The sequence below is a fragment of the Ursus americanus genome, chromosome 2 (genome assembly GCF_024610735.1).
Source record: "Ursus americanus isolate L20-20 chromosome 2, mUrsAme1.1.p, whole genome shotgun sequence".
Classification (NCBI taxonomy): domain Eukaryota; kingdom Metazoa; phylum Chordata; class Mammalia; order Carnivora; family Ursidae; genus Ursus; species Ursus americanus.
Window position 1 is genome coordinate 93,919,398 of NC_142128.1, and position 23,337 is coordinate 93,942,734.

The 23,337-nt window shown below is 38.2% G+C and overlaps 1 protein-coding gene across 6 annotated transcripts in view; it reads right to left on the reverse strand.

Moving 5' to 3' along the window:
• DNM3 (dynamin 3) overlaps window positions 1–23,337 on the reverse strand; it is a 524,707-nt gene that overhangs the window by 387,023 nt on the left and 114,347 nt on the right. For all 6 annotated transcript variants that reach the window (XM_087858849.1, XM_045814085.2, XM_045814069.2 and 3 more), the window contains 2 exons: window positions 8,940–9,089; window positions 7,559–7,762 (listed from right to left, as the gene is read on the reverse strand). In XM_087858849.1, coding sequence (XP_087714975.1) covers window positions 7,559–7,762; window positions 8,940–9,089 — 354 coding nt within the window. The remainder of the gene's footprint in view (window positions 1–7,558; window positions 7,763–8,939; window positions 9,090–23,337) is intronic.

Consider the following 23,337-nt stretch of genomic DNA (forward strand, 5'->3'; position numbering starts at 1 on the left):
GTTAAAAATAGAGCTACCTTATGGCCCAGCAATTGCACTACTAGGTATTTACCCAAAGGATACAAAATTTATCCAAAGGATACAAAAATTCAAAAGAGGCACTTGCACCCCAATGTTCAGAATAGCAATGTCCACATTAGCCAAAATATGGAAAGAGCCCAGATGTCCATCAACTGATGAATGGATAAAGGCAATGTGAGATACACACACACACACACACACACACACACACACACACACACACACACACAGTGGAATATTACTAATCCATCAAAAAGAATAAAATCTTGCCATTTGCAACGATGTGGATGGAACTAGAGTGTATTATGATAAGTGAAATAAGTCAGTCAAAGACAAATACATGATTTCACTAACATAGAATTTAAGAAACAAGAAAGATGAACACAGAAGGGAAGGAAAAATAAAATAAGATAAAAACAGAGAGGGAGGTAAACCATAAGAGACTCTTAACTATAGAGAACAAACTGAGGGTTGCTGGAGGGGAGGTGGGGGGGGTATGCTAAATGGGTGATAGGCATTAAGGAGGGCACTTGGGATAAGTGCTGAGTGCTGGGTGTTATGTTTAAGTGATGAATCACTAAATTTTACTCCTGAAACCAATATTATACTATATGTTAACTAACTTCAATTTAATTTAATTTAAATTAGAAAAAAAAAATGGCTGAAAATGTCCCATATTTGATGAAAAACATTAATCTACACTCCCCAAAACCCTAAAACTCCAAAAAGGATAAAATCAAGGAGATCCACACCTACACATATCATAATCAAACTCTCAAAGATAATGAGGAAATCCTGAAAGCAGCAAGAAAAAAAGAGCCATCATGTTCAAGATGGTCCTCAATGAGATTAAAAGCTGACTTCTCATTAAAAAAGAAAAAAAAACATAGAGGTCAGAAAGTAATGAGATGACGTACTTGAAAAGTGGTTGGGGGTGGGGAAGACTATCAACTAAGAATTTTCCTTCAAAAATTAAGGAGAAATTAAGACATTCCCAGATAAAAACTGATAATCCCACTAACTAGCAGGCCTCCCCTATAAGAAATACTAGCTGGAGTCCCTCAGGCTGAAAAGAAAGTGCACTAGAAAGTAGCTCAAATCTACACAAATAAAGTACACCGGTAAAGGTAGCTACATGGGTAAATATAAAAGAAAATACAAATGTATTAGTATTAATTTGTAACTCTTTTTTCTCCTCTCTGATTTAAAAGACAAGTGAATAAAGGAATAATTACATGTCTGTGTTGATGGGCATGTGATATATAAAGATGTAATTTGTATAATGATACTAGCACAAAGGAAGGGGAGGAAATGGAGCTATATAGGAGGAAAATTTTGTACACTGTTGAAATTAAGTTGTACTGGTCTGAACTACATTGTTATAAATTAAGATGCTGATTTTAATTCCATAGCAACCAGTAAGAAAATAACTTTAAAAAAACATTAAAATAAATGACAAGGTAATTAAAATGGTACAGAAGAAAATACATTTTTAACAAAAAATTATTTCTCTATTGCCTAAAAGAGAAATACACAAACAAAAGACATAATACATACAGAAAACATATAAATTCTGCCTTACCAGTGATTACATTACATGGAAATGGATTAAACACTCTAGTCAAAAGGCAAATATTAGAGAATGGGCTTTAAAAAATGATCCAACTATATGCTGTCTACAAGAGATATATTTTATATTCAAAGACACAAATAGGTTGAAAGTAAACAATGGAAAAAGATATACCTGGAAAAAGGTAACCAAAAGAGAGTTGGAGTAACTATACAACTATCAACAGGATTTTGAGACAAAAATTGTTACTAGATGCAAAAAAGGGCATTTTAATGATCAAAAGGCCCATACATCAAGAAGACATAACAAGTATAAAATTCACCTAACAACAGAGTCACAAAATACATAAGGCAAAAACTGACAACTGAGGGGAGAAACAGACAATTCATCAGTAATAGTGGTAGACTTTAATATCTCAATTTCAGTAATAAAACAACCAGATACAAGAAAGGAAACAACATTTGAGTAACACTATAAACCAAATAGACCTAACAAATACCTATAGAACACTACACCCCAAAACAGCAGAAAACACATTCTTCTCAAATGCACATGCAACATTCTCCAGACAGGCCACATGTTAAGCCATAAAATAAATCTTGATAAATTTTAAAGGACTGATACATTACAAAGTATGTTCTCCTACCAAAATTAAATGAAATTAGAAATCAATAACAGAAGGAAATTTGGGAATTTCACAAAAATGTGGAAATTAAGCAACACACAGCTAAATAACCAAAGTTGGTGTCACCACTTTTTTACCAAAGTTGTAATTATAAAGAAAACTAGACCTCTGAAACAGAAATTTAAAACATACTCACAGAATGACTAGAAGGACACAGAAAGTAAATGAAAGTCTCTACTTGTCAATCCCAATACAACATATCCCAAGATACCAGATTCTAAGTCCCTTCCAGCTTCTTCCTTTCTCTATTTTAATTCTTTTACAACTACTGAAAACACACAACATGAACTCTATTGGTCTGGGAAAGAATTCACCCTCTTACTTTGGCACTTCAGTGACGTCCAGGACCACGAAAGCCACCGGATAGAAACACACCAAAGTGGGTCTCTGGAGGAGAGCTGAGCACCATGCAAACCCGTTGGATAGTTTTCAGGGTTCTCACACATAAGAGTGTTTAGGAGTTTTGGAATTTAAACTGGGATATGAAAACAAATTACAATTCTCAAAGTTAGCAAGGGACTTTTTTTTTTTTTTAAAGATTTTATTTATTTATTCGACAGAGATAGAGATAGCCAGCGAGAGAGGGAACACAAGCAGGGAGAGTGGGAGAGGAAGAAGCAGGCTCATAGCGGAGGAGCCTGATGTGGGGCTCGATCCCATAATGCCAGGATCACGCCCTGAGCTGAAGGCAGACGCTTAACCGCTGTACCACTCAGGCGCCCCAGCAAGGGACTTTTATTAATGAACCCCAAATCATACTTTTAAGAGTCTTCAGGCAATGACTTAATTTGTGCTCCTTAGCAATCACCACGAAGGAATCGGTCAGACAAGTAAATGGCACACATTGGCATTGAATGTCTTCTCTTTTCTGCAAAATTACCTGCAAAATTATCTGCCAATTATCTGTAAAATTTACAAAAATCTGTCCTGAGGACTATCATATACAGGATATTAAAAATTGGAGTAATGAAGGCCTTTCTTTGACAAAGCAGGAGTTGTACTGATCCACAAGAAATAAGGCTCATTTTGGGTAAGTTCATGAACATTCAGATGGCAACTTCTAAGTAGCATCTAAAACAATAGGCTTATAAAATAAGCCAGGCCTTCACCAGCCTATCCCATTCCGGCTGGTGATGGGTAGTAAGGAGGGCACGTATTGCATGGTGCACTGGGTGTTATACGCAACTAATGAATCATCGAACTTTACATCAAAAAAAATAAATAAATAAAAATAAAAAATTAATTCAAAAAAATAAGCCAGGCCTACATTAGGAAATAAAATTCAAATTTAACTTTCTGGAGAAAGATTTGTAGCATACTATTATAAATCCATGACTGAAACTTAATGCTTTATTTTACTTATGTTTGCTTATGTTGTAACAACACATTGTAAATACTGTCAGTGAGATTATAAAGACTAATTCTTTTCTGGTAAACTGACAATTCCTTCCACCAACATTAATTACTCCCACCTAATGATATGTCATCACATGAGAGTTACTGTTTTGGGTTATAAATGAATCTTCTATTGAGGAGCCTGAGGCATGAGATATAGTCACTGCCATTAACAATCCCTTCTAAACAAAAGGAGCAAAATATAACATGAATATGTTAAATCAATCTCAAGAACTAACTGCAGATATTTTTTAGAACATATTAGTTGGCCAATTTTCTTTTAATTTATATTTCCTATAAAATTCAGAATGTATAAAAATAAAAGATTCTCAGGACGCCTGGGTGGCTCAGTCAGTTAAGCCTTCGGCTCAGGTCATAATCACAGGGTCCTGGGATCGAGTCCCACATCGGGCTCCTTGCTCAGCGAGTCTGCTTCTCCCTCCGCCTTCCTTTCCCTCTGCTCGTGTGCGTGCACTCTCTCTCTGACAAACAAATAAATAAATAAAATCTTTAAAAAAAGATTCTCCACTGGCTCTTCTTTCACTATCTTCAAAGACGTGAGGATATGAAGCTGAGACAACTGCAACGATCTTGTCACCTGTGAGGACAGTCTATCTGAGAAAAGAACCAACTCCAAGAAGATGGAACCAAAGACTGACAAAAGTAGAATTGGAGACTGAGGGATATCATTTGTACTCCTCCATGAAGCTTCATCCGGACTAAGTGTGGACTTTGCAGGAACGTGACTGAGCTGTACTTGCTAGAATCTACTGACAGAAATGCTATCTCCGTTCCCATCAGATATCCATGGCTTTGTTTCCTGTGGGACAAGAAGGCTGCAGGGACAAAGGTGTTTTAGCATCATTTTTATAAGTAGACTCTAAACCCAATCCTGAATCTGGGTCTTCCAACCCACTGATATTAGAAAGAGAATTGTGGGGATGATCCCCATCTAGCCATCTGTAACTTCCACCTGCTTTGTTTCAAGCACTAATGTCAGGGATGTTAGAGGAAGCCAAAAAGAAGTAAAACAGTTACTACTGCAGAACTCTGGAAAGATCTAGGAGCTAACAGCACCAACGCTGGGGTGTGAGAGAAGTTGAAAATAGGAGAATTGGCTGAAAATGCATCTGCAATGTTGATAGACCTCCAGACCCTTTTTCTCATCTTGCATAACCACATAGTTACTCCTCCTTGACCCCAGCAGAATACTGAAGATTTACTTTCAGAACAGGATAAACCAGAGAGACTCTGGACTCAAGAAGACCTTCAGGAATGCCATTATGAAAGCAGAGGCATTAATTAAAAGTCTACATGCTGAACAGTGAGAACCACCCCACACCCTCTGCCAACTCAATTCTTCCTCTTGACTCTGAGACCACTGGACATCAGGTTACACCAGACCAGCACAAGTGGAAATACTCATAGCATCTAACAGTAGCTGAGAAAGTCTCCTAAAATATGGCCAGCCCCATCCCCCTATGAAAAAGTCCATTAGTCAATGAGTCCCATTCATATACATATAGAATTCCCATCAGCTTGTTAGTGCTTTACTCTTACATCTGCACAAGCAGCAAAAGATCAATCATTTGAACAAAGGTCTCTGACATCAAAGACAATGACCAAGAAAAACCACTAGAAAAAATGGACTCAGAGACACTGTAGATTACAAAAGGAAATCCTCAAAAGAGCTCTCATTAAAATCTTTAGAGAAGATAGTGTACTCGCAAAACCAAGAGCATGATGCTATTTTTAAAAATTGAAATATTCATGTTAAAGAAACATAATAAATAAATAAAAGAATAAATAAATAAAACATTCACAAAATGAGAAAATGCTGTTGGAGCTTTTTAAATGATACCAGAACTGAAAAACTAATCAGAAGAGCTGAAGATAGAGTAAATTTTGCAAAAAATAGAATATAAACACAAAGAAACACAATAAAAGAGAAGGATTTTTTTTTAAAAAGAGGGTTAATCCAGAAGTTCTAACATGTTAATAATAATGATTTCAGGTAAAGACAACAGAGCAAATAGGGGCAATTAATTATCAAAAAGGAATTCCTAGAAGTGGAGAACATGCATCTCCATATTGAACAGACTCATCACAGAGTGCCTTTCCACAATTACTTTAAACACACACACACACAGCCCCATTTTGGGATCTCTGAAGACAAACTATTGTTACTCAGCTCATAGAAAGAAAAAAATCAAAATGTCAGCAGAAATAAGGTATTTTTCTGGATTCTGAAATGCTAATAACATAAAATCCCTGTTTTTATAGTATATGCTTATGTCAAATAATTATAAGCTAAATGATATTTTACATGCATTAGAATGTTTTATTTTTAATTCCTATTTTTAAAATTTATTTATTTAAATTCAATTAGCCAACATATAGAACATCATTAGTTTCAGATGTAGAGTTCAGTGATTCATCAGTTGATATAACACCCAGTGCTCATCACAGCACATGCCCTCCTTAATGCCTATCACCTAGTTACCCCCATCCCCCTACCCATCTCCCCTCCAGCAACCCTCAGCGTGTTTCCTATGATTAAGAGTCTCTTATGGTTTGTCTCCCTCTCTGATTTCTTCCCATTCTGTTTTTCCCTCCCTTCCCCTATGATCCACTGCACTGTTTCTTATATTCCACATATGAGTGAAAACATATGATAATGTCTTTCTCTGATTGACTTATTTCACTCAGCATAATGCCCTCCAGTTCCATCCATATTGATGTAGATGGTAATTTCATCCTTTCTGATGGGTAAGTAATATTCCATTGTATATATGAACCAAAGTAGTATTCCATTGTATATATGAACCACAGCTTCTTTATCCATTCATCTACTGATGCGCATCTGGGCTCTTGCCATAGTTTGGCTACTGTGGACATTGCTGCTATAAACATTGGGGTGCAGGTGCCCCTTCGGATCACTGCATTTGTATCAGTGGGGTAAATACCCAGTAGTGCAATTGTTGGGTCATAGGGTAGTTCTATTTTTAGCTTCTTGAGGAACCTCCATACTGTTTTCCAGAGTGGCTGTACCAGCTTACATCAATGCAATCCTCATCAAAATACCATTGACATTTTTCACAGAGATGGAGCAAATAATCCTAAATTTGTATGGAACCAAGAAAGACCCTGTATAGCCAGAGGAATGTTGAAAAAGGAAACCAAAGCTGGTGACATCACAATCCGAGACTTCAAGCTCTATTACAAAGCTGTGATCACTATACTAAGACAGCATAGTACGGGCACAAAAACAGACACATAGATCAATGGAACAGAATAGAGAACCCAGGTATGGACCCTCAACTCTACGGTCAACTAATCTTTGACAAAGCAGGAAAGAACTTCCAATGGAAAAAAAGACAGTCTCTTCAATAAATGGTGTTGGGAAAATTGGACAGCCACATGTAGAAAAATGAAACTGGGCCGTTTTCTTAACCATACACAAAGATAAACTCAAAATGGACGAAGGACCTAAATGTGAGACAGGGCTTCCTGTTTTAAAGACACAAAACATACAGGAAACAGAAGGTGTTTTCACTGGAGTATATTTGGGTAATTCTTTTAATAACTAAAGGGGACTGTCAGAAGTTTATTTTATTGGCTTCTTAAAATAAGTAGTTCATGAGGATTAGAAATACCTGTTTTCTTAGATCTCACTTAATCTTACATTTATTTATATAGGTTCAGACTATATCCCATAGTTATTTTTCTTTCAGCATCTTAAATTTTAAAAAAATCTAACAATATTAATAATGGCTAATTAAATTAACAATGAAAGTAAGTTATGAGAATTTGTGTTACCTTGAAATATACCCAAACCCTTGACATTTCAAACTAATTCTTTTTCATCTTAAAGACCACACACTTACCTTGAGGATCAACTTCTTTAGCTAGCTTCAATGCATCTGAGTTTGCAAGATCGGTGTTGGCTGGGGTAACAGCCAAAATCAGACAGTTCTCCCGCGTGATGAACTGCATAATCATTTCTCTGATCTGATACTCAATATCTGGTGGCTGATCTCCCACGGGCACTTTAGTAATTCCAGGTAGGTCGATAAGTGTGAGATTTAACACTGTGTGGAACAGAAGAGTCTTACATATACCCTCAATGCTAAAAAATAACAATGCAACATCATCTGTCTCTTTAGCGGAAATAAAACAAGCTCAGCTTTACATATTGTATATTGAGCTAACTCCAACTGGTGTGTAGAATAAAAATGGCTTTGTTAGTTTCCTCCATTTTTATGATATGATTGTGTTTTACCAAATGATCGTTTTAACCCAATTTGACGGGCACTGATCTGCATAGCTAAGAGACAGCTGTCATATCTGTACTAGTGAGTTATAATTCCAAAACTGAACAAGAAGCTCATATGCTGTCTCCCGGTCTTGTACATTGCCCTCAAATGGCATAAAATTCTTAAGGGTAAGATTTGTCCCTCGCTTCAAAAGCATCATATACTATTTAGAGGGGGTTAGACACTTAGCCTATTGGAAAGCTGTGAGCCGTTGTGGTACCATGCGGTCACTGTGTAGGCTAACCAGCCAGACTCATGGTGTGCCATCAGGAGAACAGGAACTACCCCTGCATCAGTGACTCCAGCTGCAACCTGGCTATCGCTCTCTGCACACAACAGAGTTGGCACCAAACCCTCTTGGGAAGTCATAATTGAGCTTATGTCATTCATGCCCCATTTTAAAAGCAACAGAACTCAGTAGAAGATTAGAGATGAAAATCTGCCCCACTGAAAATGTAGTCAGAATAGAGGCTATTCCATATCACATACCATGAATTGGTTATCTAATTTGTAAGTTTCTGCTGATAGTCTGGAAAAAATCATTGTTGATTCCTCAGGAAGAGAATAAATAGAAATATATAGGGTTATAGGAAAATCCAATAGGAAGACTCAGCAATAGTACCATGTACCTCTAAGATTCTTGCTAAGACTAAAGATGTTAAAAAATGGAATTTTTCATGCCTATTCCTTGAAATTCTGAAAGTTTAAAATAAACATAAAGAAAAATTTTTAAGTGACCTACTCAGTTCTGATCTTTTTAAAAGTCATGTCCTCCAGCCTTGCCATAAATCTGTGAACTTTATGGACCATTCCCTTTATGGTGGCACCCAAACACAATCCTAGAAACCCATGACTTTCTGAGAGAACAAATCATCTTCTACACAAATAATGTATGTCAATTAATGTAAAAATTTTTGAGGACAAAAATTTGGAATTTTGCTATTTTACTTACCATGTGGAGAATAGACTCGTAAATTAATGGGTATGGAAGAAATGCCTTTATTCATTCCAGTCACTCGATCTGTTTCTGCTTCAATCTCATGGCGAACTTCATCAAAATCTGTAAATTTTTTTCCTTTGCAATGTAGAAATTCAGCATATTCTACAAAAGACAAATTAACGTAACTTAAAACCCATGCACTCTTGCAGTAATTGTAAGGAAACAACGTTTCTTTAACTACAAGTCAAAGTATCCCATATTGTCTCCTCAGCCATTAAAATGAGAGAATACAGCAGTTACTAAGAAACACAGCTAATGCCTTAGAAATATTAAACATGGTACAAATGCTAAGAATGCTAAATTTGCTAATTTTCAGATAAGCAAGTAAGTACTAAAAGCAGTCTTTAAATCAATCGGTCTATTAAATAATTTAAAGAGAATTTTGGCCCTCCAAATGATAAAGCAAACAGCAACTGACTGTTAAGTCTAGGGTACATTCAAAATCTACCTTATCCTATTAGTATGTCCTTTTTCAATATCACCACTTTATTAAGAGAGAATACTAAGTTATATAAATATAGCTGCAGAAGGCAAGACAATTCAGAAACGAAATGTTCTTAATTCTTTTAAAAGAAATAATATATGGAATATTTTAGCTTTAAAATATACTATTCAAGATACCACACCAACTTGTATAGTTAAAAACAATTTCTCAAGAAAAAAAGAGTTTTAGATCCAACAAAATATTTATCTGCAATCTGAAAAAGAAACATCAGTATCTGTGGAAGTAGGAAAACTATATATAATAATAGAAAATTAGGGGCTCATGGGTGGCGCAGTCATTAAGCATCTGCCTTCCGCTCAGGGCGTGATCCCGGCGTTCTGGGATTGAGCCCCACATCGGGCTCCTCTGCTAGAAGCCTGCTTCTTCCTCTCCCACTCCCCTGCTTGTGTTCCCTCTCTCACTGGCTGTCTCTGTCAAGTAAATAAATAAACTCTTTTTTTTAAAAAAATAATAGAAAATTAGATTAAGTTTGAGTAACATCTTACTCATTGTTGTACTATTGATTTCTATTCCTGCTTCCAGAAGTATCAGGTATATAACACAACTCAAAAAGGAAACTGATACGATTAGACTTTTAAAAATTATAATCTTAACAAGAGAATGAATCTGAACAAATATTTTAGTTTTTCTAATAACTAGCTGAAGAACTGCTGCACCAAACTTAGACTAAGGCTAAGTATCTGGAGCCCAGATGTTGCCAGAGACAATTATTGGTAGTCTTTCCACCATTTCCACCATAAACATTTAACCTTCACCCACTATGGCCAAGCCAATAGGGAGACAACTATAAGACGTCTTCAAGCATTTCAGCATCAGTTAACACAGTCAGCATGAAATGGTGCTGATCTACATTCAAAGAAAAAGGAAAGACGGCTTCAAGTTGCAATGCCTAAAAAAGAAAATGAGGTTTGAACTGGGTACTGAAGAGTGGGGAGGGTTTCAGTGTGTGCAGAGAAAGCAAGGTCTTTTAGGGAATCAGAGAATCTTAATAGCCCAACGTATCCTGGGCCAGTTATCATCCAGCCTCTGTTCAGAAACATCCACTGATGGGAAATTGAGGCTTTGATGTCTGGAAAAAAAACTCTTATTGGAAAAAAAAAATTTTTTTTTTTGAGTAGGCTCCATGCCCAGCATGGAGCCCAATGCAGGGCTTGAACTCACGACCCTGAAATGGAGACCTGAGCCGAGATCAAGAGTGGGACACTTAACCAATTGAGCCATCCAGGTGCCCCAGAAAATGTTTCTTAACGATGGTCTGAAATCTGCTTTCTGATCTTATTTCCTTGGTCCAACTTTTGCTCCCTGGAGCTACTCAGGCAAAGTCTTCCTCCCTGTAAAAAGGCCAGGATTAATCTGAGCCCTGGCACAAGGTGTTCATCTTCTTCGCAGGCTTTTTTCGCCACCTTCGCATCTTGTCTGATCGTTGCTTAGGCCTCCTGGTGGCAGACACGGATTTCCCAACGCCACCCAGCTCCTCAGGACTGGAAAGGTCATGCCTTCCGAAGTGGACCAACCAGTTTAAGCTTTAATTTCCCAAAGAACTGCAATGACCTAATGTTTCAAATGTTAGAACGACAGAGACTTGACTTCATTTCATTCTTTCCTGTCAATGTAGTTAGACATGAGTATTTTTCTTTCTTAGTTTTTTCATACAATATGGGCCATTTTCTGAAAAATGGCAGGCTAAGGCTCCCACAGTTCATTCCTCAGTGGTGGAAGTGAACACAGTACAGATTCAGCAGGCTTCAGAATTCTGGCCTGAAGTGATAACTGCATCTTTTCCCCTGTTTACCCTCATAGGTGCTGTTTTTATTAGCATCTAAATTCCCAGAAGATACAGCCTTGATTTTATTTACCTAACTCAGTGGATTGGCCAGTATCATGGGAACATAAGAGTTTAAAGACAGGGGCACCAGGGTGGCTCGGTCGTTAAGCGTCTGCCTTCAGCTCAGGGCGTGATCCCGAGGTCCTGGGATTGAGCCCCACATCAGGCTCCTTCACTGGGAGCCTGCTTCTTCCTCTCCCACTCCCCCCTGCTTGTGATCCCTCTCTCGCTGGCTGTCTTTCTCTCTGTCAAATAAATAATAAAATCCTTTTTTAGAAAAAGAATTTAAAGATAAGTAGAAGATAAAACAATAAGAAAAATAAAAAGGAACAAAGGCAGTCAGATTCCAAGAAAACAAACAAAAATCAATAGGCAAAAAGGAGTCATAAATAATTTATAAGAAATGAAACTGTACTTTTTCAGCTCAATATATTTTGTGGAAAAGACATACTTGAGGACTTATAGCTATCATAAATATTACTTTCATAAAATTAATAAGCTTCTGGATCAGAGACTACATTTTCAATTATGTTGCCAATCAAAAATTCAAGTAACACAATTGTAGACTTCTCTTGTCGCCACTAGATGGCGCCTACTTGCTTTCTCTGTAGGAAACCAATGACTTCAGAAAGGTGCAAAATCAACGCAATTTTCAAATTAGTTTTAAATTCATTCTTGGTCTCTTAAAAATGCTTTTATTTCGAAATTGAGAGATCAGAATTGTGCAGTACCATCTCAAACCTTTGTGTCTTTTTAAGGATAGGGTCCCGCAGAGAGATTTAAAGATGCTGGTGTTCATTTATTTATTCAACTAATATTTTGAGCTCTTACTATTCACCACGCACTATTGTAGAAATTGCAGAGGAGAGGGACGCCTGGGTGGCTCAGTCGGTTAAATGCCTGCCTTCAGCCCAGGTCATGATCCCAGGGTCCCACATTGGGCTCCTTGCTCAGCAGGGAGCCTGCTTCTCCCTCTGCCTGCTGCACACTCTCTCTCTGACAAATAAATAAATAAATCTTAAAAAAAAAAAAAAAAGAAAGAAAAGAAATTGTAGAAGAGAAAAAAAAAAATAAGTCTCTAACCTCATGAAGCTTAAATTCGAATGAGATGAAACAGTAAACAATGTGGGTGTGCCAGATGATAAGTGCTATGGAGAAAACTGAACAGTAGGAAGATAATAAATGCTAGGGCAGGAGGACTGGTTTGTTATATGCTTTGGTTGAGGAAGGCTTCGCTGATATGATAAAGTGACATCTGAGCAAAAGCTGAGGAGAAGGGAGCAAGCCAGCAGTTCCTGAACCTGGAAACCTACGGGAAGGAGGGCAAGGCCAACATGTTTGGCTCACAGAGCATGTGGGGGGAGGGGCAGGAGATGAGGTCAGAGCTGCGGTGCAGACCTGGATTGTGTGGACCCTGTGGGACTTTAATTTTTTACTCTGACTGAATGATAGACCACTGGAAGGGCTTCATGGTGTGACCTAGGTTTTAAATAAGTTACTGTGGCTGCTGTGTTGAGAACAGACGCTGGAGAGTAAGCTAGGAAGCTGGCTACTGGGATAATGGAGGTGAGAGATGATGGGGCTTTGACCAGGGTAGCAGTGATGGGAGTGGTGAGAAGTGGCTAAATTCTAACGTATTTTGAAGGAAAAACCAATAGGATTTGCTGATGGATTAAAGGTGGGGTGAAAGAGAGGAGAGTCAGAAACAGCTTCCTGGAGTTTGGCCTCAGCAATGCGGAGAATTTTGAAATAGAAAAGACTGAAAGGAAGAGGTTCGAGAAATGGGGCTTGAGGATCAGGAGATTGCTTGCGGACCTATTACACTCATGATGCCTCCTCTGTACTTACTACCCTAGTGGAGAACCAGGACTGCTGCTGATGGCCGAGGATTACACAGCTGTAAGAGATACCACTCACATTCACAATCATCTGTTAAGTGTTTATTTATTCTGAAATTTTTCCAGAAGATGGCAGTCAAGTGCTTGAGGAAAAGGGCACCTTTTTCTAATTAGCACAAAAATGCCTTTGGGGCTAGATACATTAGTCTTTCATCTAGGGAGAAGTCCAAGCTAGAAATATATATTTGGAATTCATTAAAGTCAGGCAAGGGGATGAAATCACTAAAAGACTTAGTTAGGGAAGAGTCAGAGCTCTGGGCCATGGGTGTTCCAGTGTTCAGAGGTCAGGAGAGAGTAAGCAGGACTGGTCCACAAGGTAGGGGGGAAACTGAGAAAGAGGTGACCCAAAGCCAAGTAGAAAGGGTTTTTCATGAAGGTAAGAGACTTCCACTCCATCCAATACCACCAACATGTTAAGGAAGATGAGAACTAAGAATGGTTCATAGAATTGGGCAACTTGAGAGTCCTTCAGGAGGTTGACAAGAGCTGCTACAGTGGAGTGAGGCAGCCTGATTGGAATGATGAGGAGAGAAGTGGAGAAGAAGTGGAGACTGATTGCGGATGACTGTTTTCAGTTTTGTGGTAAAGGAGAGGAGAGCAGTGAGAGGGCAGCTGGAGAGGGAGGTGAAGTCAAGGGAGGGTTTTCTAAAGATGGGCAAACTGATAACACGTTCAGGGGTTGATGGCATTAATCCAGTACTAAGGGAAAGGTGACAATGCGGAACTGAGAAAAAAACAAGTGCTGAAGTGATATCTTAAGGATGAGGGGACCCATTAGAAAGGAGCATGCCAGCTCCTCCTTAAGAACAGAAAGGAAGCAGAGCAATGAGAGTTGACAAGACAAACGGGTGAACGGATGGTGGAGGGAGCATGTGGAATTCATCAGGTGAGAGCAGGGATTTATCATATTTATCTGAAGTCATTTTATGTCTTTAAAAAGCATTTCTGCACATATTCTCACTGGTTAAACCCTACAAATACTGTTATTTCTACCGCAAAATACATTACACACACAGTGATCCCAAATGAGGACTTAAGAGTAACCACAGCAGGGATGTCAACTGGGTCTATCCTATGTCCATCATTGGGATTCAGGCCCGCCCAGCATTTCAGAAGAACCAATGGAGCAGGAACCACAAAATCTGTTTTTCTATGGTCCCAAAGGGCCTCTTAGAAAGAAATTCATCCTACAGGATGGAATTCAGGCAAAACCTACTCTGAGTTGCCAGAAGGGAGCTACCTGTTACCCATCCTCTACCCAGCTCTGGGGACTCACAGGTCTATGTCCCTTTATCTCAAACAGTATAGTGGGGGGTCAGACCACACATTCTACTTTCTCATTAGAAAAAACATGTTATAATTTATAGCTACAGGACTATATTGTCAATAAGGCGTGTCTCACTAACAACAAGGTAAGCCAGTCCTGTTATGAGATCTCTGTCCCCTACTGAGTGGACACAAACAGGTGGACAGCAGAGGTGTCATGCATGTTTTTTATCAACTGACCACATTTGCTATCGAGGAGAATCATCAATCAGCTTATACCATCACACAATCCTAAATAAATCTTTATTAGCAATGCAGAATTTAAAAGATGACAGCTTTACTTCTCTGCTGTCCAAAAATACAATTACAGATGAAAATCTTGAAAAGGATTATCACAAGAGTAATGCATCACTTCCTATACTCACCCCAGAAAGTGTTAACATGAGTTTGGGGATGAAGGAAATTCTAACACCTAAACCAAAATCTATAGAACGGGGTGTACTAGCTGATCCGTAGCTACACTTTTAAAGAGCTAGTAAATGTGTGTCTTCTGAGACTTTTATACTATGGTAAACTAGTATGTCTGAAGGTCTAACAATCTCATCTTATGGCTGAGATACATTTTTTTTCATTAAAAGGTACAGTTTCCAGCGACACAACTTCTCCTGGCATGTTTTCAGTATTCCTTTCATTCTAAATCCTTGGTAGTTGTGGACATGAAACCGTCTCCTCCTCAAACAATTCCAGACTTCAGCCCAAGTTCAATCTGAATAGAAAGTGATTAAATTTCCTAGCCACAAGCTCATATAAAGGATGAAGGCTATGTGCATATTAGCACTGAAACCCTGATGATGTATCCATGAAATTCTACTGTGTGTCGGTACAAACTGTCTTGCTAAAATTCAAAGTATGTTTTCAGTTTTGCAAAATAAGACTCTTAGTTTTAAAAATCATCCCTGTTTCCCCAGTGTTAAAAATAGCCTACATTTGAAGCAAAGGTTATGACACATTTTTATATCAAAGAATAATTGGGGGGGGGAGAAGGGTATTAAAAAATCAAAGCTATCACTCTTCTTTATTTTTATTTCCCTGTAAAACATTTTAGCACTGTCATTTCTAATGGTCATGAAAAACAAATTATGCTAGGTTAAACAACTGACAAGTTGTTTGGGGGAAGGATGGGATGGTTTATGCCTGGGCAGCATTCCAATCATCTGTGAAAAGCACAGCATGACCATAAGAATTTAAATATTTCCAATATGCCCCTTCCATGTGGAAAAACATGCATATGTTTCAATTAATCAAGGTTAAGTAAAAAAGAATAATTATGGAACACATGCACATAATCTCTTGTCAATCTTTATTCTAAGAACTGGGGTCTTCAATATTTTATCGGGGTCTTATTTCTGAAGTGTTTTAATAGCGATGTTTTGTGAACACAGGGCTCCAACGAAAATAGAGTACGTGGGTCACATAAAGAGGGAATAGTTTTCAATGCAACTAGCTGAATTCACTGGCTGTAAAGTGTCTATGTATGACTATATTTAAAACATACTTCCTCAAGGAAAGAGGCTACATTTTACTCATCTGTGTTTCCCCAATGCCTATCATATTTAGAGTAAAGAACATCTGTGGATTTCTTCCTTCTTTAAAGCAGGCCACTTTGCATACCATTGATCAATGTCAGTTTTGAAAAAAAAAAAATGCTTCCCTCAAGCCTTCAAGTCATCCCTAATTGAAGGCAAGATCCTAAAACTGTGGTTGAATAAGCAACAGGGTTAGTTAGATATGAATTTTATAGACCCAGATTTGAAGTAGAACTCAATTGTGTCCCTAAGGTAAACATTGGAAAGTCCAGCAATCAGGAAAAAAAAAAGAGGAAATCCAAAAAAGGTAACAATCTGAGAGAGTCCAGCAGTGGGTAAAAGGTCGAAGTCTCAGCACACGGGTTAAGAACAATGGGATGGGATGGGATAAGGAGGACCAAGGTTTTATAGCAGACAAAAGGTGGGTACCAAGCAGGTATCAGAGACCAGATGCAAACGCTAGCATTTAGGATCAGCGTTCTGGTACTCCAGAGGCAGAGGAGAGGTCAAGACAGAACTCCAGACCCAAGTGAGCCAGAGGATACCAGGCAGAAAACCAAGATGCCAACTCGGTCACTGAATGGAAGATAGAGACTTTTTCATTGGATTCAAAGCCAAAGCCACTAATGCAGACCTCAGGGTAAAGAGAGACAATCAGTGCTGCCTTGATATTTACAGCTCAACAATGACCTTTACAGTTTTCTTGCCTAAGAGCTGGGCTAGCTCTAAATCCTACATGCGAGGGTTAAGTGGCCCCAGATCACTGAAGGAGTGCTGGCACATGAAAGCAAGGCCAGCACTTGACAGAAATCCTTCCAGCAATAGGAATCTGTATGAATATTCCACTACAAGTATCCAAAAAAATCAGAATCAGCAGCTATCATATCTAAACAGCTGGATCTAGCTCCATATTTTTTCAAAGGATCTTGAAGAGTATAACAAAAAACAACTCTATTTCATCCTCATAGTTTCCATGTAAAACACAATCAAGAGATAAACTGTATTCCAAATACAGAAACCAAATAAGAAGCAAGTCAAACACGTGGCCAGAAAATTGCAAAGTGAATAATTATTCTAAGTCTCAGCAGCCTCTGACATGATTTTCCTCCTCCACCTCAATATCCTCTTTTATGGATTCCCATTACCCCAACTTTCCTCACTTTTCTCTTTCCTCACTAATTGCTCTTTCTCCATGTTCTTTGCTCATTGTTCCTCCCCTTCCTTTTCTACACTTACAAATATCAAATACTGCTAGACTTCTTTCTAGAACTTCTCTTCTTTGTCATCTCTATTCTCTCTCTAGTTGATCTCATCTACTCTAACGGCCTTAAAAATTCACATGAATATATATAAGAATATGTATATATGTATGTGTGTATATATATATTCAAATTCATCTCAAGCACTTATCTCAAGCACTCATTTCTCCCCTGAACTTGACTTCTCCATATCCAACTCTAATGCTTAATTGGCATTTCCACTTGGATGTCTGATACCTCAAAATTAGCATGTCCAAAACCAAACTGTAATTTCCCACTTAGTTCCCCTCCCATTATCCATACTTGCTCCTCCTCACAGTCTTCCACATCTCAATTACTGATACTACCATTAAATCAGGTGCTCAAATCAAAAACCAGAGCTATTTTTGCATCCCTCTTGTCCTCGGCTCTCTCCCAAACATCTTCTCACTGCCCCCACAGTGGCCATCCTCGTACTAAGCTGGCACCATCTCTTACCCGGACTACCATAAAAACATCCTAAGTGGTCTTCCTGATACCACTCCTGCTCCAATTAACCCATTCTCCACCAAGCAGTTAGAGAGATCGTTCCAAGATCTTATGTCAGACCATGTCTCTGCCTTTTTAAAACCTTCTGTTAGTTTCCTAGTGCCGTCAGAAATATACAAATTCCTCACCTTGATATTCCAGGTCCTAGGCAGTCTGACCCCTGTCGACCTCCATATCTAACACTATCCCCACTTGCCACGTTCAATTACTTTAGCTGTCAGCCTCCCTTCTGCTCAAGCACACGAAATCCACTCCCGACATCAGGGCCTGTCTACGAAGGGCTCTTCTTCTGGAAGGCACTCCCCAGACCTCTGTGCATGTGGGGTCCTCCCTGTCATTTACTTCTCATCCAAAATATCACCTCTTTAGTGAGGCTTCCTTGACCAGACAAAGAAAAGTAGCAGATCGGTCACACTCCATCACATTGTCCAATTTCTTTTCTTTAGTTTACATAATCATGATCTAAAGTTTTTCTTGTTTGTTTTTTATTGCCTCTCTTTATCCACTGGAATACAGTTTCCATGAAAACAGAAACATTAGCTGCTAAACTCCCAAGTGCCCAAAACAGTGAACTGCATCTACTAGGCAGTCAATACATACTTGTTGAATTAATGAACAAATAAAATGAATGAGTAAATAACGGAATGAATCAACATATAAACACTGGAGGGCACGAGGTTTGTGGCTGTGGAAAAGAAAATGATCATAAATATGGCTTTTGACATACTGAGTTTGATATATTTGAAATATCCGAGTGTCCAGAAGTCAGCTGGAAACGTGGGTCTGGAGTTTTAGCCCAGGAGCTGTAAATGTGAGAGTCACAGGTACATAAGTTGTACACACAAGAGACTGTCTAATATGAAATGACACAGAAATGATCCTTGGGTAGGTTAAAACTTTAAGGGCCAGGTAGAAGATAATGCATCTGTAAAAGAGACAAAAAGAGTGGCCAGAGAGAGAGAAGGAAAACCAGAAGTACTTGGCATTATGGAAGCCAAAAGAATAAAGTATGTTTCAAGAAAGAGGAGCAATGGATAATGTTAAAAGGTACTGAAAGGGCAAGGTAAGTACGAACAAATGGCTATAGGAATTTACAGAAATTTGGCAGTGTTATGTAGTTTCCTATACACTTAAACAATGTTCTGTAAGTAATTTAAATATGTATTATTTCAATGATTTTTGCTATAGATTACTTTGCTTAGTTAAAAATTATTTTATCTTTTTTCATTTTATTAAGTGTTTTATTCTAATTCCAGTATAGTTGACATACGGTGTTATATTAGTTTCAGTGTACTGCTTTAGCTTTTTTATACTTTTTTTCTTGTGTCTCTTCGCTTGCAGTCAGGTTTATAATTGTCACTTTTTACTGTTAGCAATGTCTCTGTTTTGGGGAACATTCCCATTCTAACTTGTAGCTTTATGTTTTACTCTAGAATGAAAAGTCCAGTAACCTAGTGTGTATGGCCTGAGTCTAAAGAAATGAAAAAGTCCAGAGGAAGCGTGCAACCCTATAATGCATGAGCTTTAGATCATAGACTGTGCAATATTAAGTTTGACTACCCAAGGCTTTTTTTGCCTCCTCCCAATAATCAGTAAAGTTTAGAAACTGAAAATGCAAAAAAGAGGTTTTCAAATAAGTACATTATTACAATAATATTTAAGAATAATTGGGGGCGCCTGGGTGGCCCAGTCGTTGAGCGTCTGCCTTCGGCTCAGGGCGTGATCCCGGTGTTCTGGGATCGAGCCCCACATCAGGCTCCTCCGCTGGGAGCCTGCTTCTTCCTCTCCCACTCCCCCTGCTTGTGTTCCCTCTCTCACTGGCTGTCTCTCTCTGTGTCAAATAAATAAATAAAATCTTTAAGGAAAAAGAAAAGAATAATTGAATAGGGGCACCTGGGTGGCTAGTCAATTGGGTGGCTGACTCTTGGTTTTGGCTCAGGTCATGATCTCAGGTCCTGGGATCAGGCCCCACAATGGGCTCTGTGCTCAGCAGAAATTTGCTTGAGGATTCTCTCTCCTTCTGCCCCTCCTCCCACTCCTCACTCACTCTCTCTCTAAAATAAATAAAATCTTTTTAAAAAAGAATAATTGAATATAAAAATTCAGAACAGTAAATGATGCAATGTCATTCCTTGTTTTAATAACAAAAAATAAAGTAATTTGCCCAGTAAAAATTTGTAATTAAAAGTGAAATGACTAGACTTCGTCATGAAAATTCACGTAATCAAATTTTAATAGAAAATATATAATTCGAAGTCTAATTTGCAAAATGAAAATATTTTCACCTAAAATCTTATACACAATGAATGAGGTTTATAAATAAGATTTTAGTAGTAATCATACCAGAATTACAAGTATATAAACATGTAACTAAAAAAAATTCTCAAAAAAAATATGTGAGCTACAATATACATTGCTAGATACATTATAATATCTTAACTCTTGACCAAAATCCTTTCCCATGAGTATGCACTTCTATGCACAAGTTGTAAGCATGACATCTAAATATTTTATAAGATCTCAGTGTATTAGATAAGCTCCTCAAATGTCTTCATGACAAATTCTTGGAGGTCATGAAGCTCAGCTAGAAACAGAGCCAACTTAACTTTTTTGACTATGGTAAAAGGTATGAATAGAAGTTCACTTTTTACATATGAATATTCAATTTATCCAATATCATTTGTTAAACATACTACTCTTTCCACTGAATTGCTTTTGCACCTTCAACAAAAATCAGTTGTCTATTCACCTGTAGGTCCATTTTGAACTTTATTCTGTTCCACGGGCCTATTTATTTATCTTTATGCCAATGTCACACTATCTTAATTATTGCAGTTTTATAATTACTAAGATCAGGTAGTGTTCATTCTCCAAACTTACTATTATGTTTTGAAGTTGTTTGGGCTATTCTGGGTCCTTTGCATTTCCTATGAATTTTAGAACTACCTTGTCAATTTCTACAAAATAATATAATATTTGAATCTCCACCAATAGCAGTCTTCACAAAATTACTCAGAAAAGTTTCCTCCTCCACCCCAAGATCGTACATACACACGCAACATGTTTACCTAAAAGCACAATTTTCCCGTGGATGTCTGCTCCGCTGAATGCGTTAAACTTTAACAAAATGACACACTCTTATAACAGGGAGGTACATCTCCTCTAAACGCTATCTCATTAGAGCAATCAGTTCAATGTTGTTGGGGGTCATACAAAAATATTTCTCAACTATGGCCCAAGCACTATCTAACTAGTCAGTACAGTATAGCTTGCTAATGAGAAGACATATTTTTACAACAAAAGTCTAAATAAAAAAAAATAAATATTTATTAAATATAAATATTTATAAATATTTTATCTTGAATATATGAAAATTCCTGGACATGATACAAGAATACTTCATCTTATTATGTTTTGCTTTACTTCACTTTGCAGATCATGTTCTATTTACAAATGAAAGTTTGTGGCAAACCTCTATCAAGCATGGCCATCGGGACCACTTTTCCAACAGCATTTTCTCACTTCATGTCTTTGTGTCACATTTTGGTAATTCTCACAATATTTCAAACTCTTTTTTTTTAAAGATTTTATTTATTTATTTGACAGAGAGAGAGACAGCCAGAGAGAGAGGGAACACAAGCAGGGGGAGTGGTAGAGGAAGAAGCAGGCTCCCAGCAGAAGAGCCTGATGTGGGGCTCGATCCCATAACACCGAGATCACGCCCTGAGCCAAAGGCAGACGGTTAATGACTGAGCCACGCAGGTGCCCCTCAAACTTTAAATATAACAATAAAGATTGTTATATTTGTTATGATGACCTGTGATCAGTGATCTTTGATGTTGCTACTGCAATTGTTTTGGCATGCCATGAACCACAGACATAAAAGACAGCCACCTTAATCAACTGCTTGACCTGCTGGCCGTCCCCCTGTGTCTTTCCCTCTCCTTGGGCCTCCCTACTCCTGAGACACAATACTGAGCTTAGGCCAATTAATTACCCTATGGTGGCCTCTATAAGTGTTCAAGTAAGAGTCACATGTCTCTCATTAAAAAAAAAAAAAAAAAAAAAAAAAAAAAAACCCTAGAAATGATTAAACTCAGTGAGGAAGGCATGCCAAAAGCTGAGACAGACCAAAAGCTAGGCCTTTTGCTCCAGACAGCCAAGTTGTGAATGCAAAGGAAAAGTTCTTGAAGTAAATTAAAAGTGCTACTCCAGTAAACATATGAATGTTTAGAAAGCAAGAGTGTCATTGCTGATACGAAGAAAGCTGTAATGGTCTGGATAGAATATCAAACCAGCCATAATATTCCCTTAATCCAAAGCCTAATCGAGAGCAAGGCCCTAATTCTCTTCAGTTCTGTGAAGGCTCAGAGAGGTGAGGAAGCTGCACAAGAAAAGTCTGAAGCCAGCAGAGGTTGGTTCATGAGGCGTAAGGAAAGAAGCCGTCTCCATACCATACAAGTGCAAGGTGAAGCAGCAAGTGCTGGTGTAGAAGCTGCAGCAAGTTCTCCAGCAGATCAGAATCATCAAGAAGATAATTAATGAAGGGGGCTTCTTTAAACAACAGATTTTCACCGTAGATGAAGCAGCCTTCTATTGGAAGAAGATGTCATGTAGGACTTTCATAGCTAGGGATACGTCAATGTCTGACTACAAAGCTTCAAAGGACACGCTGACTCTCTTAATAGGGGCTAATGCAGCTGCTGACTTTGACTTGAAGACAGTGCTCATGTACCATTCTGAAAACCCCAGGGTCCTTAAGAATTACGCTAAATCTGCTCTGCCTGTGCTCTAGAAATGGACCGACAAAGCCTATATAACAGTACATCATCTGTTTACAACATGGTTTACTGAATATTTTAAGACCACTGTTGAGACTAACTGCTCAGAAGAAAAGACTCCTTCCAAAATATTACTGCTCATTGACAATGTACCTGGTCACCCAAGATCTCTGATGGAGATGGACAAGATTCATGCTGTTTCCATGACTGCTAACACAAAATCCATGCTGCAGTCCACGGATCAAGGAGTCATTCTAACTTTCAAGTCAAAATTTAAGAAATACATTTTGTGAGGCTAGAGCTGCCAAAGGTAGTGATTTCTCTGATGGATCTGGGCAAAGAAAATTGAACACCTTCTGGAAAGGATTCACCATTCTAGACGACATTAAGAACATCTGTGATTCATGGGAAGAAAACAAAACAACACCATCAACAGGAGTTTGGAAGTTGATTCCAACCCTCATGGATGACTTGATGGATTAGAGACTTCAGTGGCAGAAATAACTGTAGATGTGATAGAAATAGCAAGAGAACTACAATGAGAAGTGGAGTTTGAAGATGGGACTTAATTGCTGCAATCTGATGACAAAACTTTAATGAACAAAAGTTGCTTTTTATGGGGTACCTGGGTGGCTCAGTCATTAAGCGTCTGCCTTCGGCTCAGGTCATGATCCCAGCGTTCTGGGATCAAGCCCCGCAATG